The sequence below is a fragment of the Phasianus colchicus genome, chromosome 33 (genome assembly GCF_987193195.1).
Source record: "Phasianus colchicus chromosome 33, bPhaCol1.hap1.1, whole genome shotgun sequence".
Classification (NCBI taxonomy): Eukaryota; Metazoa; Chordata; class Aves; order Galliformes; family Phasianidae; genus Phasianus; species Phasianus colchicus.
This window is the reverse complement of record NC_143468.1, coordinates 2,986,772-3,014,466: the sequence shown is the minus strand read 5'-3', so window position 1 is coordinate 3,014,466 and position 27,695 is coordinate 2,986,772. Positions and strand designations below refer to the sequence as shown.

General features: G+C 65.4%; 1 protein-coding gene across 7 annotated transcripts; it reads left to right on the top strand.

The window, feature by feature from the left end:
• The first annotated feature begins 77 nt into the window (after positions 1-77).
• Positions 78-26,722, top strand: KMT2D (lysine methyltransferase 2D). Of its 7 annotated transcripts, XM_090128511.1 has the most exons (55): positions 79-351; positions 2,105-2,187; positions 2,317-2,443; positions 2,540-2,769; positions 3,083-3,189; positions 3,314-3,476; positions 3,607-3,772; positions 3,844-3,958; positions 4,043-4,209; positions 4,340-5,271; positions 5,470-5,604; positions 5,686-6,536; positions 6,675-6,788; positions 7,136-7,246; positions 7,331-7,435; positions 7,607-7,788; positions 7,869-8,033; positions 8,311-8,420; positions 8,506-8,550; positions 8,651-8,869; positions 8,946-9,089; positions 9,170-9,286; positions 9,468-9,592; positions 9,745-9,934; positions 10,110-10,184; positions 10,572-10,676; positions 10,825-10,995; positions 11,306-11,390; positions 11,489-11,734; positions 12,035-12,116; positions 12,197-12,247; positions 12,390-14,084; positions 14,301-14,477; positions 14,556-14,707; positions 15,042-17,050; positions 17,203-17,326; positions 17,431-17,518; positions 17,670-17,736; positions 17,851-18,083; positions 18,168-21,128; positions 21,209-21,349; positions 21,436-21,600; positions 21,691-21,841; positions 21,953-22,034; positions 22,112-22,287; positions 22,653-22,804; positions 22,877-23,012; positions 23,085-23,224; positions 23,599-24,769; positions 24,911-25,047; positions 25,170-25,300; positions 25,396-25,681; positions 25,968-26,041; positions 26,133-26,241; positions 26,354-26,722. In XM_090128511.1, the coding sequence occupies exons 2-55, from the start codon at positions 2,139-2,141 to the stop codon at positions 26,444-26,446; spliced, it is 16,134 nt and encodes a 5,377-aa protein (XP_089984637.1). In that variant the 5' UTR covers positions 79-351; positions 2,105-2,138; the 3' UTR covers positions 26,447-26,722. The 7 variants fall into 7 exon arrangements, with proteins under 7 accessions (XP_089984630.1, XP_089984636.1, XP_089984635.1 ...); XM_090128504.1 differs by having other exon boundaries at positions 78-351; positions 21,691-22,034; XM_090128506.1 differs by having other exon boundaries at positions 11,489-11,733; positions 12,043-12,116; positions 21,691-22,034.
• Positions 26,723-27,695: the final 973 nt, after the last annotated feature.

Here is a 27,695-nt window from a genome sequence, read left to right as displayed (position 1 = left end):
CTTTTCCCCTCCCTTCGCCCACGTGCGCTCCTCCCGCTCCGGCGCCGGCGGGGTTAAACGCGGCGGAGGGATCCCGCCCGGCACAGCGCGGCGCTGCGGCCCGAGCCGGCCCTCCCCCTGCAGCCGCAGCGCCGCGCCCTCCTCGCGTCTCCCTCCGCCGAACCCCCCCCCTTTCCTCCTCTTCCTCCTCCGCCGCCAAATAGTGCGGGCGCGGCGCCCCCCGACCCGAACGGCGCAACGGACCGGAACGGGGCGGGGCTGCCCGAACCGGGACCTCGGGATCTCCTTTCCTTTAGAAATGGCCGCACCGGGGACCACCTCCCGCCCCGCTCCCGGGGCCCGGTAGGGCGGGTAAGGAGCCGCGCACCGCCGGGGCGGCACCGGGGGGGGGGTTCGGGGTTCGGGGTTCGGCTCCGGGACCGGGGGAGGGGGGTTCGGGGGTTCGGTTCGTGGTGGTGCTGGGGGAGGGGGGGGCCACGTTTTCCTCTCCGTTCCCAGCCCCCCCCGCCGCCGCTCCCCGGAAGGGAAAAGTCCCCGCGCCGCCGCCGCCGCCCCCCGGTTCACCGCGGGGGGATTTTGGGGGAGGGGGGGGGGGTTTAAACCGGAGGGGGGGGGCGGTGCGGCCTATCCCGGTAACGGAGCTCGGAGCGCGGGCCCGGGGCTCTCTTTGTGTCCAGGCCCGGTTTTCAGGCCTTGGGTTCCGCTCTCGGTTCGGTTCGCGGTTCCGTTTCGTCCCCCCCCCCCGTTTTAGCGCTGTTTCCCCCCCCCGCCGCTCCGCCGCCGTTCGATCGCAGCGCGGCCGGGCCGGGCGCTGTTGGTGCCGGTGCCCGCTGTAGGCCGCGGCCCGGCCTGGTGAGGCCTAAAGGAGGGGGGGGGTCGTAGGGGGGGGTTTCTGTGCTCTGGGGTTGGGGGGGGGCCGTGTTTTGTGCCCCCTTTGAGCTCCGCGGGGCTTTCGAACCCTTCAGGGCCTACGGAGAACCGGGGGGGGGGGGGTCGAGATTGGGGTCATAGGGATGAGTTGTTTTTTTTTTTTTTGTGGGGGGGGGAACCGCTGCGACCCCCCCGCACCCACACAGCAAACCCTGCGCCCCCCCTAATTATAGAACCCCGTGTTTGGGCCCGGCTCCCCTGCAGGACCCCCCCCCCCCCATGTGGGTGCAGCGTTCGGGGTGTGGGGACCCCCCCACGTCAGGGGGTTTGGGGTGGGGGTCCCTTATGGAGCTGTAGGGCCGGTTCCCTGCTGTGCCCCCCCCCTTTTTTTTAATCTCAGGGCTGTGCTTGTGCTGCTCACTGTGATTTGGGCCGTTTTCGGGTCTTTTTGCCCAGAAATTTGGGGTGTCCCCCCCCTTTCTCCCCTCACCCCCCCCCCATGTGTTTTGCTCAGTGCTGCAGCAGGCTTTGCCCACATGGCCCTCGTGGCCCCATTGGGAGGGGGGGGCCCTGATGGGTCAGCGCTGCTCCTGGGGAAACTGAGGCACCAGGGCACTTTTTTTGGGGGGGGGGCGGAGGGGGGGTCCTCTTGTTGTCACTGTGCTCCCCCCCTTCCTTTTCTGCTCCCCCCCCCAAGCACTGTGCTGGTTGTTGTGGGGCGCTTTGCCCTGTGCAGCCCATCTGTGTGGGTGCACACGGGTGGCTCTGTGGTTGGAATCCTGGTGACCCCCCCCCACGAATTGGGGGGGAGTGGGGGTGGGGGAATTCTCCCCCTCCCAGCTTTAAGTGAAGACCCCGATCTGCATGGCCTGATTTGGGGGGGGGGGGGATGGGACTGTGCTGCCCTACATACACTGCGCTGCTCCCTTCGCTGCCCGGATGTCGCTGTGCTGTGCCCACCCCAACCTGGGGGTCTTTGGGGGGGGGGGGGGGGGTTTGGTGTTTGGGGGCTGGTCTCCATGGGGCAAAGGGTCTCAGGGACCCCCTGGCTGTGTGAACCGGTTGCTGCTTGATGCAGGAACGGGGCAGAGGGCCTCAGAGAGGGAATGTGAACACATTGGTTCTCCGTTTCTGGGCTGATACTCTTCTTGTGCCCTCTGGGGGGGAAGGGGGGCAGGATGGCTCTGTACCCCCTCCCACCCCCCCCCAGCTCATGGCTTTTGTGCCCTGGCAGCCGTGGGCCTCTCCAGAGGGACGCAGGAGGCAGAATGGATGAACAGAAACCGCCCAGCGAGGACAAGGACGCGGACGCGCCAGGTGAGCGCATGGCAGAATGCTGTGGGGCGGGGGGGGGGGGGGGGTCCTGGTGCTCTGCTCCCCCCTCCCCCAAGCCCATGGGGTGGGGATGTCCTTCCCTGCCTGTGCTGATGGCTGCTTTCCCCACAGCCGATGCGGCCGCATCCTCGGAGGAGATGGGGAGCGCTGAGGGGGACCCCCTGAAACCTCCAGAAGGAGCGACTGCGGGGCCGGAGCTGGAGAGCACAGACACCAAGGGACCCGGCAGGGCCAGCAGGTGAGGGTGGGAGGTTTGGAGGGGGGCGATGTGGGGCTGGTAATGGGGTGAGGGGGGGGGTTTCTGTGCGTCCCTTATGCCCTCTGTCCCTCCCAGCACGCCAACCCGCCGCTGCGCCCTCTGCAACTGTGGGGACTGGAGCCTGCACGGGCAGCGGGAGCTGCAGCGCTTCGAGCCGGCGCCCGACTGGTTGGAAGGGCTGAGGGGGCAGCAGCCCCCCGAGGGTCCCGGTGAGGCCCCCCCGGAGCTGGGGCCGGTGGGTGATGAGCTGGCACAGATCGGCTTCTCCGAGCGGGTGGCAGCGGTGCAGCTCTTTGAGCCCACGGGTGAGTGTGATCCTAATGCATCTCAGTGACCCCTTCTTGGGGTCAGCTCCATCCCATGGGCCCCTGGGATACCCCTTGTCCTGCAGTGCCCCCTAGGATCCTCCTCATCCCATGGTCCCCTTGGATATCCCCCCTCATGCTGCAGTACCCATCTGGGGTCCCCCTCATCCCACAGCCCCCTGGGATCCCCTCTTGTCCTGCAGTGCCCCCTGGGGTCCCCCCATCTCGTGGTCCCTGTGGTACAGCAGTCACCCTGGGGTCCCCCATCCTTCATTCCCCTTGGGGTTCCCATCCTCGATGCCCCTCCCTGCAGGGCACTGTTGGGTTCACCGCTGCTGTGCAGCCTGGTCTGCTGGCGTGGAGCAGGACGCAGCGGGGCTGAGCGGCGTGGGCAGAGCTGTTTTCTCAGGGATCTCACAGGTGAGTGGGTTCTGGGGTGGGGTTGGGGGAAGGTTGGGTAGCAGGAACTCAGCCTGGACCCATCTCCAAGGGTTGGGCAGCATTGCTCGGCCCCAGCTCTGATCCCTGCCTGCTCTGCTTGCAGAAATGTGAACACTGTCAGCGGATGGGGGCCACCATCCCATGCCGGGCGGCTGCCTGCCCCCACTTCTACCACTTCCCCTGTGCTGCTGCCAGTGGCTCCTTCCAGTCTATGAAGACGCTGCGGCTGCTGTGTCCAGAGCACGTGGGAGAGGCGGTGCAGATGGGTGCGTGCTGGGTTCTGCCTCATAAACGAGGGGCTGGGGGGGTCACGGGGGCACAATCCGATGTCAGGCCTGGCTGCTGGCGTGGCGCTGGGTTTGCTGGTGCCCATCACACTCGTTTCTCCTGGTGCAGAGGATGCACGCTGCGTGGTTTGCGACGGGCCGGGCGACCTGCGGGACCTGCTCTTCTGCACCAGCTGTGGGCAGCACTACCATGGCACCTGCCTGGACATCACCCTGACACCCCGCAAACGCTCGGGGTGGCAATGCCCGGAGTGCAAAGTGTGCCAAACCTGCAGGTGAGGATCCCCCACCACGGGGATGGGAGCTGTGTGGGAGGACAGCCCTGATTCCCCGCTGTGCCCCGCAGGCAGCCCGGTGAGGACTCCATGATGCTGGTGTGCGAGGCGTGCGATAAGGGCTACCACACCTTCTGCATGGAGCCGGCCATCGAGGGCGTCCCAGCTGACTCCTGGAAGTGCAAGGTGTGCCCTGCTGCCCTGTCCCTGCTTTTTGGGGGAGCACGGGGTTGCTTGGACCCCCACCTTGACGTGCCCTCTGTCCCTCAGAACTGCCGGGTGTGCTCGGATTGCGGCCGGCGTCCATCGGAGCTCGAGCCGGGCTGCCAGTGGCACCAGAGCTTCTCAGTGTGTGAGGGCTGCCAGCAGCAGCGTGCGGCCAAGGAAGCCAACGGGGCGCAGGAACGAACCCCCCAGCTGGAACCCCCTGCCCAGGCGTGAGTTGGGATGAGAGGATGGTGGGGGTCCTGGGTGTGCCACCCCTTTGTGGGATTCCCACAGCCTTGGAGAATATGGGTGGAGGCTGCAGCCCTGACCCCCTCACTGTGTTCTGTCCCCCCCATCCAGATTGACATCCCCTGAGTGCGGTGAACCAGCTGAGATGCCTGTCCCTGCACTGGAGCCTGAGCCTGAGGGGCACAACGAGGAGCTACAGCATGGGGGGGACCCCAAGGAGACGCCCCCAGGCCATGAGGAATCTCCACCCAGCCAGGCGCCCCCTGAAGAGCCGCCCCTTGAGAAGTTGCTCCCCGATGAGCTGCCTGCCAACACGCAGCCCCCCGATGAGCCACCGCCCCACGTGCTGCACCACAACGAACCCCCTCCTGATGAACTGCTGCCCGAGAGCACTCCCCTGGATGAGCTGCCCTCTAACGAGACGGCCCCCAGCGAGACACCCCCCAGCGAGATGCCCCTTGATGGACCATCTCTGGATGAGCTGCCCCCTGATCAACCTCTCCTCAGCAAATCCCCCCGAAGCGAGGTGCCCCTGGAGAAATTGCCCCCTGATGAGCCACACCTCGACGAGATGCCCCTCGAGAAGCCTCCCCCCAGCAAGCCCTCCATCAGCGAGCTTTCTCTTGACGAGCTGCCCCTGGATGAGCGGCCCCCCGATGAGCCCCCCGTTGATGAGATGCCCCCTGAAAAACCACCACTGGACGAGCAGCCCCTCGAAGAGCAGCCTCCTGGAAAGCCCCCTCTGGATGAGCAGCCCCCCATTGAGCTGCTGTCTGAAAAGGAATTACTTGATGAGCAGCCCCCCGAGGAGCTGCCCCCCGAAAAGCCACTGCTGGATGAGTTGCCCCTCGCTGAGCAGCCCCCTGATGAGCCACCCCCCAGCGAGCAGCACCTTGATGAACTGCCTGCTAATGAAGCACCCCTTGATGAGCTGCTGGGGACAGAGGAGCCGCCCATCAGCGAGCTGCCACCCCCTGAAGAGCTGCACCCTGAAGAGCTGCTCCCCTGCAAGCTGCCTGCTGAGGAGGACCTCAAACCGCCAGGTAAGTGGGGACCCCCAGGTCAGTCACTCTTCCCACTCTGTTCCCTGTGGATGAGAGGGTTTCACCCTTGGGATTCTTGGTTCGTTGCTCGTTTTCATGCTTTGATGCTGATGCTATGGGGAACGTGAGGGGCTGGGGGTCCAAACCAAATGCTGAAGGGCCCCCTGTGGCCCCCCTGACCCGTTCCCCATCCTGCAGGTCTCCTCCCTGAGGTGGCTGCGGCAGAGGAAGCCCCTGAGCTGGCCCCAGAGGTGCCCCCTGAAGAGGAGATGGAGCTGGAGCCAGAGCCATTGCTGCCCCCCGAGATGGCACTGCCACCCCCCGCTCCTCCAGGTGGGTCTGGGGGCGCACAGGGGTTGGGAGGGGTTCTCTGCTGGGGGCTACATCTTCACTGTCCTCACCTCCAACCCCCAGATCTCTGCGCCGTCTCACCCGCTCGCCCTCCAGACCCCTTGCCTCACGCCACAGAGGATGATGTGTCTGAGCCCCCCACCCCAGCCCTGCCTGAGCCCCCCAGGAGCCCCGGCACCACCATGGACACGGAGCCCCCTGGCTCCCCGCCGCCCCCTCTGGGCTCCCCTGCCTGCACCCCAGCCCCTGCCGAGCCCCCCGAGGATGAGGAGATGGAGACGGGCGGTGGTGAGGGCGACTCATCGAGAAGCCCCCCTGGAGATGGCCCCCATGCCAGCCCACCCCCAGAGCTGGGGCCCTTCCAGGGCCTGCCCGAGGAAGAAGAGGAGGAGGAAGAAGAAGCACCGAGGCTGGAGCGGGAGGGCACCAGCGGGAGCTCCCCACCGCTGAGTGAGGAGGACGGGCCGGAGGAAGGGCGGGCAGGGGGGAACCCTGAATCCAAGGGATCCCCTCTGCTCCTGGAGCCAGAGGAGCTGGGCCTCGAGACCCCCATGGAAGTGTGCACGGCTGGGGAGAAGCTGCTGGAACGTGGGGACGAGGGGGGCCCCGAGCCCCCTACCCTGCGCCCTCGGCCCGATATCCTCAACGAGATCTCCAACCTGAGCCAGGGGGACACGAGCAGCAGCTTCCCTGGCTCGGAGCCTCTGCTGGGCTCGCCAGACCTCGAAGGTGGGGGCTCACTGTCCCTGGAGCTGGGGCCAGCCTCAGGTGATGCCAGCCTGCAGAAGGAGGACGCCGGGTCGCTGCCGATGGGCGCTGAGACCGACGACTCGCTGCTCTTTGAGCCAGCAGCCAAAGGGGATGCAGACAAGGGCCGGCGGCGCAGCTCCCCGGGGCGCTCCCGTGTCAAGCAGGTACAGAAAAGACCCCGGCCCTCCCAGCATCCCCCCAGGGCAATGGGGTGGGATGGGGGCTGTGCTGAGGCACGCAGTGGGTTCTGGTTGGGTCACCCCCCCCAGCTTGCTATAACCCCCCTCTCCCCTTGGCCCTAGGGTCGCAGCAGCAGCTTCCCTGGGCGGAGACGTCCCCGAGGAGGGTCCCATGGCACCCGGGGCCGGGGCCGTGCACGCCTGAAGTCGACCACCTCGTCTGTTGACACTTTAGCAGTAAGGCTGGGCTGGGGTAGGGGTGGGGGGTTGGGGTGTCCCTGAGTTGCTAGGTAGTGGGGCTGAGAACTGAGCATGTCCCCTCCATCCCCATTCCCTTAGAATGGCTTGGGGAGCCCTCAGGGTGCCGGTGTGGGGTGGGCTGGGGTCCTGGAAGCAATGCTGTAAGGGTGGGGGGCTTCATCCCACTACGGCTGATGCAGAGCTGGCCCCTGGAGAGAGGGCAGCTGCTGGTGTGTGTGTGTGTCTGTCCGTCCTTGCGGACCCTGGGCTGTGGCTGTTGCCCACCAAACTGTGTGGCAAGCAAGCGGGGGTCCCTGTGCTTGAGCCCCCTGCTCTGCCCTCAGCTCGCCGACGTGGAGAGCTCGCCCAGCAAGGAGGAGGATGAAGATGACGACGACACGATGCAGAACACGGTCGTCCTCTTCTCCAACACCGACAAGTTTGTGCTCATGCAGGTGAGCAGAACAGCGCAGGGTGAGCAGATGGGACAGGGCGCAGGGTTGCATCCCCTCTGCTCCCCTCACACCTCCTTCCTGCAGGACATGTGCGTGGTGTGTGGCAGCTTCGGGCGCGGTGCCGAGGGTCACCTCCTGGCATGTTCGCAGTGCTCCCAGTGCTACCACCCCTACTGTGTCAACAGCAAGGTGAGTAGGGCTGGGATCAGCCTTGGGGCAGCCAGAGGGAGGCTGATGCTGTGCCCAGACTGTCCTCTATGGCTGTGGTGATGGCTGGGGGCACACGGGGGGTGACGCCGCGTCCGTGTTGCCGTGCCGTGCCGCTCTGGCTCTGCCCTCTGCTCACCCTGCTGTCCTCAGATCACGAAGGTGATGCTGCTGAAGGGTTGGCGCTGCGTGGAGTGCATCGTCTGCGAGGTGTGTGGCAAAGCCTCTGACCCATCCCGGCTCCTGCTCTGCGACGACTGCGACATCAGCTACCACACCTACTGCCTGGACCCGCCGCTGCAGACCGTGCCCAAAGGCGGATGGAAGTGCAAATGGTGCTCGAGGGGTCCCGGGGGGGGGGGAGCACAGGGAGGGCTGTGTGGGGCTGGTGTTGAACCCCCTGCCCTTTCCCCAGGTGTGTGTGCTGCGTGCAGTGTGGGGCAGCTTCCCCTGGCTTCCACTGCGAGTGGCAGAACAACTACACGCACTGCGCGCCCTGCGCCAGCCTCGTCGTCTGCCCCTTCTGCCGTGAGAAGTACGTGGAGGATGACCTGCTCATCCAGTGCCGCCACTGCGATCGGTGAGCCCTGCAGCACGTGCATCTGGGGGAGGTCCGGGGTGGATTTCAGCCCCGTTCATCACAGTTGGTGCTTGGGTTCATCGTGTGACTGCTTTGCAGCTGCGCAGGGGTGTCCTGCTGAGTGAGCGTTGCAGGGTCTCATCCCGGAGGTTTTCTGCTCCCTGTTGCTCTTCTGCATAGGGCAGCATCCCTGTTCCAAAGCATCCCAGCAGGGGTAGCTGCTCCGTGGGTGTCTGTGGGGTGGCTGGGGTGTGTGATTGTTCCCTGCTGCCCGCAGGTGGCTGCATGCGGCGTGCGACAGCCTCTTCACTGAGGAGGAGGTGGAGCAGGCAGCGGATGAAGGCTTTGACTGCAGCGCCTGCCAGCCCTACGTGATCAAACCAGCAGGTGAGCACCTGGGGTGAGGGGAACCTGTGGGGTTGGGGGCCGTGGGGCAGCGAGGACTCACCTTTGTCTGCTTCAACCCCTGCAGCACCTGTGCCCACGCCAGACATGTTGGCCAAGGCCAAGGAGCCAGGTACGTATGGTGCTGCAGTGGGTGCCATCAGCCCTGCGGGGATCTGGCTGTGCACCCAGCTGTCTCTTGTCCCCACCAATGCCAGCTTTTGTCCCCACAGAGCCCCAGTATTTCCGTTTTGAGGGCGTCTGGCTGACGGAGACGGGCATGGCGGTGCTGCGCAACCTCACCATGTCCCCCCTGCACAAACGGAGGCAGCGCAAAACCCCTCGTCTGGGTGCCCTGAATGGGGATGGGGGGCTGGACGGGGGAGACCCCCTGGGTCCTGATGAGAAGAAGGATGGCGACCTGGATGCTGATGAGCTGCTCAAGGCTGAAGGTGCGCCTTCCCCAGTGGTAAGTTGAGGGAAGGGGTGGTAGGAGAACCTTGCTGATGTGCTTTCCCCATTTGACAGTGGGTGTGGAGCACATGGAGTGTGAGATCAAGCTGGAGGCTCCAGCCAGCCCCGACCGCGACGTGGGGGCTGATGTGGACTCGGGGAAGGGGCTGGAGGACCCAGATGAGTGCAAGAAGAGGAAGCGCAAACCTTACCGACCTGGTGAGTGCTGCCCATGGCTGCCTACAGCCCCCAAACCTCCCTGGACCCACTGTGACCTCTGCATGCTCCTCTGTCCCCAGGCATCGGTGGCTTCATGGTGCGGCAGCGCAAATCCCACACCCGTCTGAAGAAGGTCCCAGCAGTGCTGGCTGAAGTGGGACGTGAGGGGCTGAGCGCAGAGGGGCACCCAGAGGACGGTAGGGACCCGCAGAACCTGTCCCCCACCCCCTTTATGGTGTCTCCCCCTTCCCCAGGGGATGGAGAGAGACTGGAGGGTGCATTTTGGAGTGCTGTGATAGTGCCATACCCAAGCTCTTCCTGCAGCACAGGGACAGTCTTGAGAAGAGGTGGTAACAGGGATGGTAATGCTGTTTGTAGGAGCTCCAGGGGATCTCCCTGCAGAGGGTGGCCTGGATCCAGGCTCGGCTGAGGGGGACGAGAAGAAGAAACGCCGTGCACGGAAAAAGAGCAAACTGGAAGACATGTTCCCTCCATACCTGCAGGTGGGATGGGCAGATGGAAATGAGGTTGGATGGGAAAAAATGGGGATAGGAAAGATGGGGGAACTGTTCTGGCCAAGGTGGAGGTGATGGGATGGCACAGGGCTGCGTGGTGGGGGTGCTGTGGGGTGCTGATAGTGGCTTCCACCTTGCAGGAGGCATTTTTTGGGAAGGCACTGATGGACCTGAGCCGGAAGGCGCTGCTGGCAGCGGGCGGTGTTGGGGATGGAGCTGCCCGCCCCTCCCTGGCTCAGGGTGCCCCACGGCACAAAGGGGACCCCAACGTGATGGGGGCTCTGCAGGGGACCCCCCTGGAAAGAAGGGAGACCCCCACTCATCCCCGAGGTGAGTCCAGATTGGGGAATGAGTCCCAGCTCAGAGGGGCTGATGAAGGCATAGGGCTGGCGGGGGTGGAGGGAATGGATATCCAGTGGTGTTGGGGGGCGTTTGGGAGGAGGTGGGGGGGGAGTTGTGGACCCCCAGAGTGGTGCCCAGCCTCACTGAAGCTCTGTGCTTGAAGGAGATGACAGCACAGACGGCAGTGCCACGGCTCTGGACGATGACGGCAAGGATGTCGCGAAGGGCGAGGACCTGGGTGAGCCCTGGGACCCCAGCCCCCCTCCCCACCCCCCCAGATCCCCAAGTTTGCGTGAGTCCAGCTGGAAGCAAACCAGACTCAAGGCCAAGTCCTCCTGCAGTCTTCGGGAGGAGGGCTGGAGCATCTCCCACCATAGAGATGGGGCTGCTCTATGGTACGGAGTACAGTCTAGGCTGGATGGGATTTCCAGGCTGAACTCTATGGTCTCGTGAAGCTCCGGTGATCATAGAGTGTTGTCTAGAGCGCCCCCGGGCGGTGTGGCGCCCTGCCTGCTCTGGGGGTCCGAGAGTTGGTTTTAGGGGCTGCAGGGAGTGGCAGTGGGGCTGAGCCTGGGGGGGTCCCAGCATGGGGGTCTGAGGGCATCACTCCAATCCCTCCTTGCAGGGACCGATGACCCCAAGGACTCCCCAAACCGTGGGGACGCTGAGAAGCCGGCCACCCCCGGGGAGGGCGCGCTGAGCTCCGACCTTGACAAGATCCCCACGGAGGGTGAGGGCCCACCACCACCTTCCCCATCCCCACCTCCCCACTAGGCGGGGAGAAGAGGAGCGAGATGCCCCCTAGCACCGTCCCTGTGGCTCCTTTCAGCTCCCTCAGTGCGTGTTTTGGGGCTCATCTCTTTCTTTTCCCCTCACAGAGCTGCCCAAGATGGAGAGCAAAGACGTGCAGCAGCTCTTCAAGGACGTGCTGGGCTCTGCTGAGCGTGGGGAGCAGCCCCTCAACTGCGTGGAGGGCAGCGGTGCAGGGCAGGACCCCGGCCGGGCCCAGCGCCCCTTCCTGCAGGGAGAGCTCCAGCTGCCAGGGCAGGGTGGGTGCACACAGGGTGTGGGAGGGGGGCAGGACTCCCTCCCCCCCAGTTTGCACTCGGTGAGCGGATGCTCCGACCCCTGAGATCCTGGGTTTTCCTCGCTCCTTTAGGAACTGAAGTGGAAAGGGTTTGCGAAGGCAGACGGGTGGGATTTTCTGTTGCAGAAGGGATTTTGGGGGTTTGCGGAGGGGACTTGGGATCGTGGAGAGCATTTTTGGCGCACATGGTTGGGATTTTGTGTGGTGTGAAGGGTCCTGGTGTGGGCGCAGCCTCATAAGCGGGTCTAATACTGCCATTCCTTCACTTGCAGGGAGCGTTTCTCTGGGCTCGCTCTCTGGATCTGTCTCCTTGGATTCATATTCAGGAGTTTGCCAGTCCCCGTTCCTCGATAACCGGTACGTGGTGCCATGGGAGATGGGGCAGCCCCTCACAGTGGGGGTGAACGTTCAGTATTGGGGTTCACCTTCTCCCTGACTCTTTGTTCCCCACGCAGGGAGCGGAGCGGCTTCTTCAGCCCGGACCACTGTGAGCCCGAGAGCCCCTGGGCCAGCAGCTCTGCTGCCACCACCCCCTCGACCCCCACGACCCCCACAACAGAGGGTGAGGGCGATGGGCTGTCGTACAACCAGCGCAGCCTGCAGCGCTGGGAGAAGGACGAGGAGCTGGGTGAGCTCTCCACCATCTCGCCAGTGCTCTACGCCAACATGAACTTCCCCAACCTCAAGCAGGATTATCCAGGTAGGGCTCTGGAGGGGGTACGGGGTGGGATGGATCGTGATGCGTTGTGTCACCGTGGGCCCCGTTTGGAGGAGCAAACCCATCTGCTGCAGCGTGGCCCCTGCTTGTAGGAACAAACCCCTCTGCTGTACAGCTGCAGGGTTGAAGAGCTGCTTGCAGCAGTGCTGGGGAACTTACTGCCAACTCCTTGGTGTTGGTCCGCAAGGCGAGGGGGGGTCCTGAGGTGTCCTGGGTGGGGGGGCTCACCAGGCATGGGTTAATGCTGACTTTTTCCTCTTCCTGTGCCCTCTGTTGCTACCGGACTCCCAGACTGGTCGAGCCGCTGCAAGCAGATCATGAAGCTCTGGAGGAAAGTCCCCGCTGCAGACAAAGCTCCCTATTTGGTGAGTGGTCGGGGTGCACGGGGGTGGGGGGCGCAGGGGCTGCCGGGGCTGCGTGTCAGCTGCCTTCGTGTTTTTGTTAGCAAAAGGCCAAAGATAACCGGGCGGCTCATCGCATCAACAAGGTGCAGAAGGTACGTGCTGCGGCCAGAGGTGCCCGGCGGCCCTGTCCCAGCCCTGGGGGACCTGGTGCAGCCCCTCTTACCCCATCAGCCCCTTCCCCAGCCCCACGGGGAGGCTGGGCACACTGCCCTGATGGCCGGGCTCTCTCTGCAGCAGGCCGAGAGCCAGATAAACAAGCAGACCAAAGGGGAGGGACTGCGCAAACCGGAGAGACCCTCGCTGCATCTGCGGATCCCGGTGCCTCCAGGGACGCAGCCCGTCTACATCAGCAGCCCCCCTGCTGCGGGGGAGGGCTTCCTGAAGCCGGGTGCTGGAGGAGGGGGGCCGGAGTCTCCCAGCGAGCTCTTCCTCAAACTCCCACCCCAGTCCCCTGCCCAAGTGCCTTCGCACGACCCCTACGGTGCTGCGCCCGCCTACGCGCTGGAACCCCGCTTTTCCTCCCCCTTGGGACAGAGCCCCACTTCAGGCGCTGCCTTCCAGCCCTTCCCCAGCCAACCCCTGGCCGGTCCCCGCTCCATCCCTGGCTCCCAGTCCTCTGATTTCCACCCCACTCCTCCTGGCACCCCCCGGCACCAACCTGGCACCCCTGACCCCTTCCTGAAGCCCCGGTGCCCCTCTTTGGACAACCTCTCGGTGCCGGGGAGCCCCGGCGCCCGCCCTTCCGAAGCTTTGCTCTCTCCTCTTCCTTTTGGGGAGCAGAAAAAGGGCTTGGAGGTGAAGAAGGAGGAAGGGGGGAGCCTGGGGGTCTGCTCGCCCAGCTATACGCCCACCATGGGCTACGGGGACTCCCCGGGTGGCCCTCATCTCTCCGCTGCGGAGCTGAAGGTTGCCGATGTCTTCAAAGCCCCCATGACCCCTCGGGTCTCTCAGGTAGAGCCTCAGAGCCCAGGGCTGGGGCACCGACCCCCCGACCCCCATCCCTTGGCCCCCTCGCCCCCCGGTCACCCCGATCTCTACCGCCAGTCCCCCTACCCCGACCCCTACGCGCAGCCCCCGCTGACACCCCGGCCGCAGCCCCCTGCTGATGCCTGCTGCTCCCTCCCACCCCGCTCGCTGCCCTCGGAGCCCTTCACCCGTGTCCCCGCCAGCCCCCAGTCCCAATCCAGCTCCCAGTCCCCGCTCACCCCCCGGCCCCTCTCTAATGAAGCTTTCTGCCAGTCTCCTGTCACTCCCCGTTTCCAGTCCCCGGATCCCTATTCCCAGCCGCCCTCCCGGCCTCAGTCCCGGGACCCTTTCACCCCTTTGCACAAACCCCCTCGGCCCCAGATGCCGGAGCCGGGCTTCAAGCCAGGACCGCTGTCCCACAGCCCAGCGGCCACTGGGGGCTTTGGGGGCACCCTGGCAGGTGAGCCCCACGCCAAGGCACCGGGTGGGCAGCAGCCCCCCTTCACCCGCTCCCCCGGTGCCAGCGTCTTCCCAGGCAGCCAGCCCCCCATGCGCTTTACCTTTCCCCCATCCGTCTCCGAGCCTCTCAAGGGCTCCCCGTCCCACCAACCCCATGGGATCAACAGCCATTTTGTCCCCGGTAAACCCCAGAGCTCAGCCTACACCTCGTCCCCTGCCTTCCACCAAGCCAGCAGCCCGCTGGGCACCGGGGCTTCTGACCCCTCTTACAGCCTCTCACCCCTCCGGCCGCCGTCTGTGCTGCCCCAGCAGCCCCCCGCTGCCCCCCAGCAGCCGGATGCCAGCATCGCCTTCCTGCCCCGAGCTGCAGTGGGGGCTGATAAAAGAGAGGAGACGGCTGCAGGGCTCTCAGCACCCCCAAACCGTGACCTGGCCGAGCTGCCTGGTGGGCAGGACGGGGCCGTGGGCACCATGAGTCAGTCGGAGCTGGAGAAGCAGAGGCAGGTGAGGGCTCACCGATGGTTGCATTGCATCCTTTTGGGTTTGGGATGAGTTGGGAGAGAACAACGTGGGTCTGTGTAGTCGGTGTTGGTTCCCTGCACAGGGGACGGGGGCGGTGGGGTGGTACAGCTGAGGGTCTGGTCTTGCTTTGTGCATGGTTTGGGATGGATGGATCTCGCTTTGTGCCCGTTCTCACCCCTAATGCTTGCATCTTCCCAGCGCCAGCGGCTTCGCGAGCTGCTCATCCGTCAGCAGATCCAGCGCAACAGCCTGCGGCAGGAGAAGGAGAGCGCAGCAGCAGCAGCAGCCACACCATCCCCATCAGGTTGGGCTCCTGATTCCAGCAGCCAGCCCTATGAGCTGAGCCGCAGCATGACCACCTACCAACCGCCACAGGTAGGATGGAGCGCACGGGGACGCGGCACGGAGGCTGGGGATGGATGTGTGGGGTGATGCCGTGGCCTTCTCTCCTAGGATAAGAGTCTCCTGGGGACGCTGGCCACTGCAGCCAGCAGCGGGAAGCTGCCTGGCTCTGTTATGGTGCAGACAGCCACGTTTGTGCAGGATGAGAGGCTCTCCCGGCCCCCACCAGCTGCCACGCCGGCTGCGATGGACATCAATGGGAGGTGAGAGCTGTGGCTGTGGGCAGGCAGTGGGGCTGGGGGCTCCTCTTGGTGGAGAGAAGGGGGGCAGAGAGGTGCGTGCCGGTGGCGTTTGTAGGATTTGATGTGGGGAGATGGGGTTGTGGTGGCTTTGCGGGGTCCTTGAGGGGGTCAGGATGGCACGGGATGTCCCGTGAGTGGTGGGTTTGTGGCCATGGCAGTGCCACTGGGGTCAAGACACTATGGGGCATCCTATGCACGGTGGGTTTGGGGCAGTGCTGAAGAGGTCGGCACACTGTGGGATGTGTGTGGTAGGTTTGGGGCCGTGGCAGCACCCCAACACCGTGCTGTTTTGCAGGGCGGCAGTCGGGCCCCCCCAGGCCTTCTACCCCCGTGGAGTCTTCCCGGCGCTGTCCCCGCAGCAGCACCTCTGGCAGCAGCAGCAGGCAGCCCTGCGTCTTCCCGTCGCCTCCCGCTTCACTCCCCCAGCTGCCAGCACCCCCGTGGGCAGCCTGGCCCCCCGCCTACCAGCACCCGCCGAGCCGGTGCCCGCCTCCCCCGGCACCCTGGGCGCTCCCTTCATCGAGCTGCGACACAACGTCCAGAAGGGACCCGGTGGGATCGTGGGCTCCCCCTTCACCCCCCAACCCCCTCGGCCTCGTTTTTTCCTGCCCGGTGAGGAGGGCACCCCGCAGCCCCTCTGCGCCCCGGCGGTGCCCATGCAGGCGCTCCCTGCCCCGGCGCTGCAGCCCCAAAAGATGCCGGTGGTTCCGCTGCCGCCCGCGTCGCCGCAGGGCACCGAGATGAGCAACAGCCACCACCAGCTGCACGCCAAAGCGGTGCCCCCCGCCCCGCTGCCCACCCCTGGCCTGGAGCTGCAGCACGTCCCCCCGCGCCCGCTCTCTTCTGGCTCTGCTCTGCGCCCCGATGGCACCAAGGACGGCGCTGCTCCGGCTCCGGCCCCGGGGAAAAGCCACCTGAACCTGGAGGGCGGGCGGCTGCCCTGCGAGGTGCCAGTGGAGCCCGACTTGGATGATGACTTTGGCTCCCACAAGGACTTGGAAGACGACGACGATTTGGCAAACCTGAGCCTGGATCCGGACGTGGCCAAAGGGGACGATGATTTGGGCAACCTGGACAGCCTGGAGACGGCGGATCCCCACCTGGACGACCTGCTGAACGGCGACGAGTTCGACCTGCTGGCTTACACCGACCCCGAGCTGGACACCGGCGACAAGAAGGACATCTTCAACGAGCACCTCCGCCTGGTCGAGTCGGCCAACGAAAAGGCTGAGCGCGAGGCGCAGCTCAAGACGGAGCCATCGGGACCCGGCTTGAAGCTCCCCGACCCCGGGGATGGCAAAGATGCAGCACCGACGGCGGAGGACCGCGATGTGCCCAAAGAGGGGCTGGTGCCCGGCGTCGCGCTGCCCCCAGACCCATCCTTCAAGGCACAAAGTCTGGAGGCGAAGGCGGCCGCGCTGCCCACCGACGTCAAACCCAAACTGGAGGATGGATGTCTGAAGACCTCGCCTTGTCAGTTCACCGCCGGCAGCTCCGAGCGGCTCCCAGTCAAGTCAGAGGCCCTGCAGAGCACAGATAAGATCTCTGCGTCGCTGGGGCTGAGCCTCAAACCCAGCCAGGCCCTTCTGAGCCCCAGTGCTGGCCCTGCTCGCCTCGGCTTGACTCATTTCCCAAACAGCAGCTCCACACTGGAGAAGGACCCATATGTTGGCACCGGGCGTGGGCTAGCCCCTGCCCAGCTGGGCAGCCAGAGCAACCCCTTGTTGGAGAAATTCGAGCTGGACAGCGGGGCTCTGGGGCTGGGCAGCACGCGGCACTCACCTGCCGACGAGCTGGACAAGATGGAGAGTTCCCTGGTGGCCAGCGAGCTGCCGCTGCTCATTGAGGACCTCCTGGAGCACGAGAAGAAGGAGCTGCAGAAGAAGCAGCAGATGTCTGCCCATCTGCCACGGGGCGCCCCGCAGCTCCCTGCCCCAGGGCACCCCATGCTGCACGCGGCCACGCAGCCCCTGGATGCTCAGCCCCCCCGCCTGGGCACCCCGCAGCCCCCCCTGCAGCTGGGGCTGGTGGCCAGACCGCAATTAATGCCACCGCAGCCCCCGCGGCTCGGGAACCCCCAGCAGGGCCCGGCGCTGGGGCCCCACATGGGCATGGCCTCCGGGCAGCCCCACGTCCTGGCTGCCCCCCACGGCGTGCAGGTGGCCCTGGCGCAGCCGCAGCAGAGCCAGCAGCAGGTGCTGGTGCAGAAGCCGATGGCCGGGGTGCAGCCGCCCGCCCTGGGCCTGAAGCCCCCCCAGCTCGTCATGCAGCAGCAGCTGGCCAACAGCTTCTTCCCAGACACAGGTAGGTGTTGCCTTGAGCACTGACTGGTTGGCTTATCTCTCAGAGCCCCTTTTGGGTCAGATACGTAGGGCTGCAGCCTGGCCTGGGGGCTTGCAGCGTCATCCCTGGGTGGTTGCAGACAGGGGTTCATTCCACCCCATCTCTTCATGCAGACCTGGACAAGTTTGCTGCTGAGGACATCATGGACCCCATTGCCAAAGCCAAGATGGTGGCACTGAAGGGCATCAAGAAGGTGATGGCGCAGGGCAGCATTGGGGTGGCCCCAGGGATGAACAGGTAAGGGGCACGGCGGGGTGCGGGGCGGGTAGGACCCATTGGCTGCATCTCATCTCCTTGTCTGATCTCTGTGTCTCCTCCTTTCTCTCTGTGTCTCCCCAAAGGCAACAAGTATCCCTGCTGGCCCAGCGGCTCTCGGGAGGCCCGGCTGTGTCAGACATGCAGAACCACATGCTGGCAGGGAGCGGGCAGGTGAGTGGGATGCAGTGCCCTGGCTCAGTGCTGGAGTCCCTGTTGGGTAGGAGCTGTGTAGGCCAGCAGCTTGGGTGGTAACTGGGGGCTGTGGGGAGGAAATAGGGGGCACGGAGGAGGGGCACAGCACTAATGTCCTTCTCTGTTCCAGGAACGGAGCGGCGCTGACCCAGCCCAGGCTCGCCCCAACCCTCCCACCTTTGCTCAAGGTGTCATCAGTGAGTACTGAGGGGGGACGGGGGGTCAGGGCCTCATCCTGCCCCCACGGGCTGAGCTGAGCCGGGGTCCGGAGCTGGGACCCTGCTGAGCTGAGCCCCTCCTGCCCCCCACAGACGAGGCCGACCAGCGGCAGTACGAGGAGTGGCTCTTCCACACCCAGCAGCTCCTGCAGATGCAGCTGAAGGTGCTGGAGGAGCAGATCGGCGCGCACCGCAAGTCTCGCAAAGCGCTCTGCGCCAAGCAGCGCACGGCCAAGAAGGCCGGCCGGGAGTTCCCTGAGGCTGATGCAGAGAAGCTGAAGCTGGTCACGGAGCAGCAGAGCAAGATCCAGAAGCAGCTGGACCAGGTAAGGGGGGCTCTGAGGGTGTGGGCACGTGTCCCGAGCGGGCGATGCCCCCGTGCTCATGCCGCACTGCCTGCCCCCCTGCAGGTGCGGAAGCAGCAGAAGGAGCACACCAACCTGATGGCCGAGTACCGCAACAAGCAGCAGCAGCACCAGCACCAAGCCTCGGCCGTCATGGCCCTCAGCCCCTCGCAGAGCCCCCGCCTCATGTCCAAGCTCCCCGGGCAGCTCCTCTCGGCGCACGGCATCCAGCAGCCTGCAGGGACTGTGGTGGGGGCCCAAGGGCTCGGCCAGCAGCCGGGGCAGCCCGGGGGGCTGCGGCTGCCCCAGGGCGGTGTGTCCATGGCCGTGCAGCAGGGGCTGTCCTTCATGGGCCAGCAGGCAGTGGGGAACGCTCCGGTGCCTGGCACCTCCAACACTTTCTTCTCTGGGAACCCCGCGCTCCGTGGGCTGACGGCAGACAGCCGCCTGATGCAGGAGAGGCAGCTGCAGAGGATGCAGCTGGCCCAGAAACTGCAGCAGCAGCAGCAGCAGAGCATGCTGGGGCAGGTGTCGCTGCAGCAGCAGCAGCAAAGTGTCATGGGCCAGGCGTCGATGCAGCAGCAAGGTGTCATGGGGCAGGTGTCGATGCAGCAGCAGGGCGTTCTGGGCCAGGCACCGATGCAGCAAGCAGGGGTGATGGGCCAGGCTTCAATGCAGCAGCAGGGCGTCATGGCACAGGCGTCGATGCAGCAGCAGGGCATGATGGGACAAGCGTCCATGCAGCAGCAGCAGCAAGGCATCATGGCACAGACGATGCAGCAGCCTGGTGTCATGGGACAAGCATCCATGCAGCAGCAAGGTGTCATGGGACAAGCAGCAATGCAGCAGCCAGGCGTTTTGGCGCAGAGCTCGATGCAGCAACAGGGTGTGATGGCACAGACCTCCATGCAGCAGCCCGGCATGATGGCACAGACACCGATGCAGCAGCCGGGCGTTATGGGACAAGCATCCATGCAGCAGCAAGGGCTCATGGCGCAGACGTCGATGCAGCAGCCCGGCGTTATGGCGCAGGCCTCGATGCAGCAAGGAGGGGTCATGGGACAAGGCTCCATGCAGCAGCAGCAGGGTGTCATGGCACAGACCTCAATGCAGCAGCCGGGCGTCATGGGACAAGGCTCCATGCAACCAGCAGCCATGGTAGGGCAGCCCAGCTTGCTGGGGCAGCAGCAGCAACCAGCAGCCACCCCCCAACCAGGGGCCGTGGGGCAGCCCATGGTGCCCAAGCAGCCGGGGCTGATGGGCAGCCAGCAGAGCCTGCTGGTGCAGCAGCTTTCCCCGCAGCAGCAGCAACAGCAGCAGCAGCAGCAGCCGGGCTTGCTGGGCCATGGGCCGGGGCTGCAGCACCAGGCAGTGCTGGGTCACCCCGCACCCCAGCGGCAGGTCCTGCTGGCCCCCCACCAGCAGCGGGTGCTGGGCTCGCCGCAGACTCCGGGGATGCTGGGCCACCGGCTGGTGCTGTCCCAGCAGCTGGGGCAGGCACGGGCACTGCTGGCCCCACAGCAGCAGAACTCGGGGGCGGCAGCCCAGCAGGGCCTCCTGGGGATGGGCCAGGGGCAGCCCCCGATCCAGCACTTTCCGCAGCACGGGGCGATGGGCCAGGCCCCCCCTGTGCTGCACCTGAGTCAGGGAATGCAGTCGGCCCCGGCGGTCCTGGCTGCCAAGGAGCAGCCTGGGGGGGCGGAGGGCGGCACTGTGCCCGCTGAGGGCAGCGAGGGCGGGGGGCAGCTGCACGGAGGGGAGCAGCAGGGACCCCCCAGCGCCGCGGGGCTGGGTGAGCCCCCGGCTCCCAAACACCAGGCCGAGCTGGGGCAAGGGCAGCAGCTCCTCTTGGGCTCCCCTCAGCCAGGGGTCCTGGGCTCCGTGCCCACCCAGCCGGGGCTGCGGGCAGCTGCCGCACCGGGCGCCCTGCTTGTCCCACCACAGAGCCCCGGGGCCGCTCGTCCTGAGCCACACGGGGGGGACGCCACGGGGGCTGCGGAGCCGGGTAAGGGGCCGGTGGGCACCCAGCAGGGCCAGCCGCAGCCCCCGCGGCTCCAGAGCCCCAAAGCAGGGCCGGGGGCGCAGCCGAGCGGTGCCACCACGCTGTCCCCAGGTGTGCTGGGTCAGGTCCCAGGGCCGCTGATGGGTCAGATCAGGGCGCAGCTGCAGGGGGTCCTGGCCAAGAACCCCCAGCTGCGGCACCTGACGCCGCAACAGCAGCAGCAGCTCCAGGCCCTCTTGGTGCAGCGGCACCAGCAGAGCCTCCTGCAGCAGAGCCAGGCGCTCCGTCAGCCCGGCCCCTTCCCCGGGCAGCCCCCAGAGCACGGCCCCCAGGCGCGTCAGCCCCCCCGCCCGCTGGGACCCCTCTTCCAGGCCCGGGCGGGGGTCCCGGCAGAGGAGCAGGGGGCACGAGGGCAGCCCCCCGCACCGCAGCAGCCCCTGGCTGAGCTGGTGCAAGCAGCCCTGGCTGCCCGTGGTCCCCAGCCCGGCCTCGTCCAGCTCCCCACGCCTCCGGCCCCCTCATCCCTGGGTGTGGGCTGTGCCCCCCAGCAGCTGGCCAGCCCCGAGCAGAGTCCCCAAGAGCCAAAGAAGATGTCACCGGGGGTCCCGGCCTCAGCCCCCAGCCCGGCAGAGCAGGGGCTGGCACCCGATGCGGCACGCTGGGACCCCGAGGTGCCCGGTGCGGAGCCAGCTGACCCTGGTGAGACCCACATCAATGGGGCCGAGCCCCCCCAGGTGCTGGTGAAGCAGGAGCCGAAGGAGGAGGCGGCAGCAGTGGTGCAATGTGAGACGGATGGGGATGAAGCGGCCAAACCAGAGGCCAACGGGGAGCCTGGGGCCGCCCAAGCCAGCAGCCCGCTGGTGCCGGGTGGCCGCTCCGAGGCCGGGCACCTCCTGCTGCAGAAGCTGCTGCGGGCCAAGAATGTGCAGCTGTCAGCACAGTGCCCAGGAGAGCTGAACGGGCACGCAGAGAACCGGGGCACCGGGATGGAGCCACGGCCACAACCGGTGCTGCTGGGCCAGGAGGTGAGCGGGGTGCTGTGGGATGGGGGCTGGGGTGATCCTGGGGACGTGCTCTGCATGGCTTTTCTTCTCTTGTTCTCCAGGACCCTTCCATTGCCCGCAAGCCGGTGGCTGCCAAGCCCAAGCGGGTGCAGAAAGGCAACGAGAGAGTCCCAGCTTCCCGCAAGAAGCTGCGCAAGGACGAGGGGCTGCGGCCTGGGGAGGCTCTCATGAAGCTGAAACAGGTATGGGGCAGCGGGCTGTGGCGTGGGACCGTCCCTGTCCCTGGCACGGGGCCGTTCCTGACCCCGCGGCTCCTCTCTGCCCACAGGAGCTCTCTCTGCTGCCTCTGACTGAGCCGACCATCACAGCCAACTTCAGCCTCTTCGCACCCTTTGGCAGCAGCCCCATCAATGGGAAGAGCCAACTGCGCGGCGCCTTCGGCAGCGCCGTGCTGGACAGCGTGCCCGATTACTACTCCCAGCTGCTCACCAAGGTGAGGGGGGCTATTCCTGCATCTCCTGCTTCGATCTGGGCGAGTCCTGGGTCACAACAACCCTCTCACGCCCCCCCGTCCTCCCCCCAGAACAACCTCAGCAACCCACCCACGCCGCCCTCCTCGCTGCCCCCCACGCCACCCCCCTCCGTGCAGCAGAAGATGGTGAATGGTGTCACGGCTGCTGAGGAGATGGGTGAGCAGCCCAAGGACGCCGACTCGGCCCGTGAGCCCCAGAAAGGTGAGCGTGGTCGGTGCAGGGTGGCACAGCCCCATAACACCACCTGCCCCCCATCCCACGACACCCATCCCGTCCCCTTTATCCCACCCCCTTCATCCCGTCCCTACACAGACGCACCGGCTGTGGAGGTGAAGAGCCTGGACCTTCTGGCAGCCCTGCCCACCCCTCCGCACAACCAGACTGAGGATGTCAGGTGAGCCATCCCCGTGGCTGCCATCAGGCCCTACTACGGGTGGCGTTGGTGTGGCTGTGACATCTTTGTCCCCGTAGGATGGAGAGCGATGACGACAGCGATTCCCCCGACAGCATCGTTCCTGCCTCGTCCCCTGAGAGCGTGCTGGGCGAGGAGCTGCTGCGCTTCCCGCTGCTCAGCGAGGCCAAACCGGAGCTGGAGGAGCGTGTGCTGTCCCCCATCATCCCCATCATCCCCCGGGCCAGCATCCCAGGTGGGCATGGACCGGGCAGAAGGGGGCATTGGAGCACCTAGAAGGGATTTATGGGGTTTAGGGAGATCCCCTAGGATCCGCTCCTGGCAGTGTTTCTCAGGGATTGGGGTATGTGGAAGGGATCTGTGGTGTGTATGGACCAGTGGGGCAGAGCAGTCCCATAGGACTCAGTCCCAGTAGTCTTTCTGGGGAACTGAGGCACTATGAAGTGGACCTGTGGGCTCTATGGACCAGGAGGAGCAAAGTGAGGCAGAAGGGTCCCCTAGGACCCACTCCAGCAGCGTTCCAAGGGCAGCCCAGGGCATCGAGGTGGGCTTGTGGGTAGCGAGGGTCTGGGTGACTCTGACCCCTTCTCCCCACCCTAGTGTTCCCCGACACGAAGCCCTTTGAAGCCACGGAGCCCTTTGGGGCTGCACCCCCAGGGAAGGTGGGGATGGCCGGCCCAGGTGCCCCGTGGGAGAAGGGCAAGAGCAGCGAGGTGTCCGTCATGCTGACGGTGTCTGCAGCAGCTGCCAAGGTGAGCAGAGGGGCAGGACGGGGGGTCCCTATGCTGTGACACCCGGACCCACTGCATCCTTTCTTCCCCCAGAACCTCAATGGGGTGATGGTGGCTATGGCTGAGCTGCTGAGCGTGAAGATCCCCAGCTCCTATGAGGTGCTGTTCCCTGATGGCCCCATGCGAGCGGCGGTGGTCGAGGCTAAGAAGGCGGAGACGGACATGGCTGGTGAGCATCTGCCTTATCCCTGCGTCCCCCGTCCCTGTGCTGGGCTCTCTGTGACCATCTCTCTCTTTGCAGGGATGCTGGGTGGCAAGGAGAAAGTGGTGCTGGCCGGGAAGGTGCCGGAGAGCAGCTCTGAGTGGCTGAAGCAGTTTGATGCAGTGCTGCCAGGGTACAGCCTGAAGGGCGAGCTGGACCTCCTGACGCTGCTCCGACAGGTCAGCGGGGTCCCCAGGATGGGGGGAGGGACACGGGGGCCTCTGTGACCGCAGCAGAGGGGCGGATGGTCAACATGGGGCTGCGGTCGTGCTGTGAAAATGGTAGAGGGCTTTGTGTGTGTCTGTGTAAGCGTGTGGCTGTAGGGGGCACGGGAAGGGGACTGAGGTGTGCAGGGGTCTCTGCAGGTCTGAGGTTTCCGTGGGGAGAGGTGCTGAGGTCCTGGTGGTCCCGTGTCACTGCATGCAAAGGGGTGGGAATCTCCTTGCAGGGTTGGGAATGCTGCATGGTTTCTGAGGTCCTTGCAGGGTGTTGTATGGGGAGGTTAAGAGTGGGAGTCCTTGGGGGTGCTCTGACCCACGGCCCCGCACTGCAGGAGAGCCCCGTGCCCGAGAAGACCCTGCACCACGGCTACGTCAACAACGTCTCCAACCTGGACGTGCGGCAGCTCTCCGTTATGCCCCAGGAGCCCTCGCCCCCCCTGTCCCCCTCCGTCCCCTCCCCGTCCAGCCCCACTGAGGCCGCCAGGGTCCCTGACCCCGAGGCCGCCCACGAAGCCCCCCCAGCCCCCTCCTCGCCGCTGCCCCCCGCCCCTTCCCCAGCTCCCAGGGAAGAGGGCCCCGCAGCCCCCCACTCCCCGCCCCGCTTTAAGCCCCGCTCGCGGCCGCCGGAGGACGGAGACGAAGCGCGGCCCCGGCTCAAGAAATGGAAGGGGGTGAGGTGGAAACGGCTGCGGTTCCTGGTGACCATCCAGAAGGGGGGGGCCAAGCGGGACGGCGACAAAGAGATCGCCGAGTTCATCGACAAGCTGGGCACCACGCTGCGCCCCGAGAAGGTGCCGCGGGACCTGCGCAAGTGCTGCTTCTGCCACGAGGAGGGCGACGGCGCCACCGACGGCCCGGCCCGCCTGCTCAACCTCGACCTGGACCTCTGGGTCCACCTGAACTGCGCTCTGTGGTCCACCGAGGTGTACGAGACGCAGGGAGGGGCTCTGATCAACGTGGAGGTGGCCCTGCACCGCGGGCTGCTCACCAAGTGCTCCCTGTGCCAGAAAACCGGAGCCACCAACAGCTGCAACCGCATCCGCTGCCCCAGCGTCTACCACTTCGCCTGCGCCATCCGCGCCAAGTGCATGTTCTTCAAGGACAAGACCATGCTGTGCCCCCTGCACAAGCTGAAGGGGCCCTGCGAGCAGGAGCTCAGCACCTTCACCGTCTTCCGGCGCGTCTACATCGAGCGGGACGAGGTGAAGCAGATCGCCAGCATCATCCAGCGCGGCGAGCGGCTGCACATGTTCCGAGTGGGCGGCCTGGTCTTCCACGCCATCGGGCAGCTCCTGCCCCATCAGATGGCCGATTTTCACAGCGTCACAGCCCTCTACCCCGTGGGCTACGAGGCCACGCGCATCTACTGGAGCCTGCGCACCAACAACCGCCGCTGCTGCTACCGCTGCACCATCTGCGAGAACAACGGGCGGCCCGAGTTTGTCGTGCAGGTCATCGAGCAGGGCCTGGAGGATTTGGTCTTCTCCGACTCCTCGCCGCAGGGTGAGAGCGATGGGGAGCTGCTGCTGTTCTCCGTGGCGTTGCTGTTGGGCTTGGCGTCGCCTGGGGAAGGGGAGGACGTGGTGACGTGGTGACGCTGTCGGTCTGTGCCACGCGTGGCTCAATGCCTTTTGCTCTTGGCAGCTGTCTGGAATCGGATCATCGAGCCGGTGGCGATGATGAGGAAGGAGGCCGACATGCTGCGGCTCTTCCCTGAGTATCTGAAGGGCGAGGAGCTCTTCGGCCTCACGGTGCACGCGGTGCTGCGCATTGCTGAGTCGGTGGGTGCCAGGGCTGGCTGGGCTGGGGCGGGGGGGGAGGCTCCCATTGGGAGGGGAAGGGCTGCTGGGGGTGCTGCAGTGCTGCTGTTTGACCCCCAGCCCCTCTGCCCCCTCCCCTGCAGCTGCCCGGTGTGGAGAGCTGCCAGAATTACCTGTTCCGTTACGGTCGCCATCCGCTCATGGAGCTGCCGCTGATGATCAACCCCACCGGCTGCGCCCGTGCTGAGCCCAAAATCCTCACCCACTACAAACGGTGAGCTTTGGGGGGGCTGCACTGCTGCCATCCCATGGATCCTGAGGAGGGGAGTCCCTCATTTCTGACCCAACCCCCCTTTGGTTCTTCCCAAGGCCGCACACCCTGAACAGCACAAGCATGTCTAAGGCTTACCAGAGCACGTTCACGGGCGAAACCAACACGCCGTACAGCAAACAGTTTGTGCACTCCAAGTCCTCCCAGTACCGCCGCCTGAAGACAGAATGGAAGAACAACGTGTACCTGGCACGGTCCCGCATCCAAGGCCTGGGGCTCTACGCTGCCAAGGACATTGAGAAGCACACCATGGTCATCGAGTACATCGGCACCATCATCCGCAACGAGGTGGCCAACCGGCGGGAGAAGATCTACGAGGAGCAGGTGGGGGTCTGGTGGGGCACAGGGGGTGCTGGTCGGGATGGGTGGGTCTCTGCTTGGGGCAGGGGGGGTCTGGTGGGGAGGTGGGGGTCTGTCTGGTGGCGCACAGGGGGGTTCTGGTGCGGACTGATGGGTCTAAGATCAGGGCGTGAGAGTCTCCAGTCCGGGATACGGGGCTCTGATTGGGGCATGGGGTCTGTGGTGGGGTATGGAAAGGTTCTATGAGGATGTGGGGGCCTCAGGGCAGCTGTGACCCCCTATTCCCCCCCACTTTTTCCCTCCCCATCAGAACCGTGGCATCTACATGTTCCGTATCAACAACGAGCACGTCATTGACGCCACGCTGACAGGGGGCCCGGCCAGGTGAGCACAGAACAACGCATCCCCCCCCTATAGAGGGACCCCCGGTGCCTCCCCCCACCCGGTGCTGATACCTCTGTACCCCCCCCCCCAGGTACATCAACCACTCGTGTGCCCCAAACTGCGTGGCCGAAGTCGTGACCTTCGACAAGGAGGACAAAATCATCATCATCTCCAGCCGGCGCATCCCCAAAGGGGAGGAGGTCAGGAGGAGGGGGTGGGAGGGGGCTGGGGGGCTCGGGGGGGGAACATAGGGCTGAGATGGGGGAGGGATGGGGTACAGCAGTGTGTGACTCCCTGTTTTTCCCCCCCCAGCTCACCTACGACTACCAGTTCGACTTTGAGGACGATCAGCACAAGATCCCCTGCCACTGCGGAGCGTGGAACTGCAGGAAGTGGATGAATTAAGCAGGGAGGAGGAGGAAACAAAAAGAAACGAGACACAGGAAAAATAACAACAGAATAACATCATCCATGACAGCGATACGGAGCTGGGGGCTCAGAGCTCTTCCCATCCCGGGGCTGCGGAGATGCCAGGAAGGCTGGGAGCACGGAGGGCCGAGCGGGACGGACGGACGGACGGACGGACAACTCAGGGTTTTCTTTGCTTCGTCCTGCAAGGAACACAAAGGGGGGGGGGGTCCAGCAAGCCTCCCCCCTCCCCCTTCTCCAGCCGTATCCCACCCCCCCACCCCCCCCAAAAAAAAAAAAATGGGGAGCTGGAAAACGAGTTGGGAACCGCCGGCTTGGATGAGGATTTAATTTTTATTTTTTAGAAACAAAAAAAAAAAAAAAAAAGAAAGAAAGAAAAAAAAAAAAACAAACAAACCCACGAAACTGAATAATAATTGCTCGCTAATTACCAAGGTAACAAAGACTCCTTGAGCTCGACAATCCGGGCTCTGCTCCGTCGTCGGCGGCTGTCAGAGCTCCGCTCGGTTCCTTTTTTTCGGATCTCTTTTTGTCTGTGAGTGTGGATGAGACCCCGGAGCGCCGCCGTGGGCCCCCCCCCCGCAGACACGAGGAGCTTCTGCACCCGAACCTACCTCATTTTAAGTGTTAGATTTGCTTTTTTTGTTGTTGGTGGTTTTTTGTTTTTTTTTTTTCCTTTTTGTTTTCTCTCGTTTGTTTTTAAATGTGAGCCCACCCCCCCCCCCTCCTCCCCCATTCTGGTGCCCGCCATCCTCCTGGAGAAAAACCCTCAGGGTGGGGGGATATGGGGGACCCCCACCCTCATCCCAGTGCTACAGTGTGAGGTTGGGGGGGGGGGGTGATGACATGGGGGATGGGGGGCACCACTCCCCCCAAAAAGCTATGGGGGCCCACGGGGGGGCACCCTGTATTGCCCCCCCATGCTCCGCTGTTGGGGTGGGGGGGGGGAAGGTTATTTATCTATTTATACCTTATATTGTATATACTATGGGGGGGGGGGGGGGTGACTCTTTGTGCTCTGATTCGGGGGTGGGGGGGGGCGGGGCTGAGCTCCGAGGGGCAGCGATGGAGCAGCGTGTGGGCATTATGCAGCCCCCAGCCCCAAGGGGGGGGGGGGGGCTGTTTGTAACCCCCCCCCCCTCCTCCCCCCAATGCACCCCCAGGGCTCAAGGGGGGCTCTTAACGCACAAACGGGCGGCGGGGGGGGGCTGGCCCTTTATTGGGG

What these genes read in the sequence shown, in the direction of transcription:
- KMT2D (XM_090128504.1), top strand. Translation starts at nt 2,139, where the DNA reads ATGGATGAACAGAAACCGCCCAGCGAGGACAAGGACGCGGACGCGCCA. An exon ending in GCGCAAACCTTACCGACCTG is followed by an intron (nt 9,090 to 9,169) that starts GTGAGTGCTGCC and finishes CTCTGTCCCCAG; the next exon opens with GCATCGGTGGCTTCATGGTG. An exon ending in TGCTGGCAGGGAGCGGGCAG is followed by an intron (nt 17,519 to 17,669) that starts GTGAGTGGGATG and finishes TCTCTGTTCCAG; the next exon opens with GAACGGAGCGGCGCTGACCC.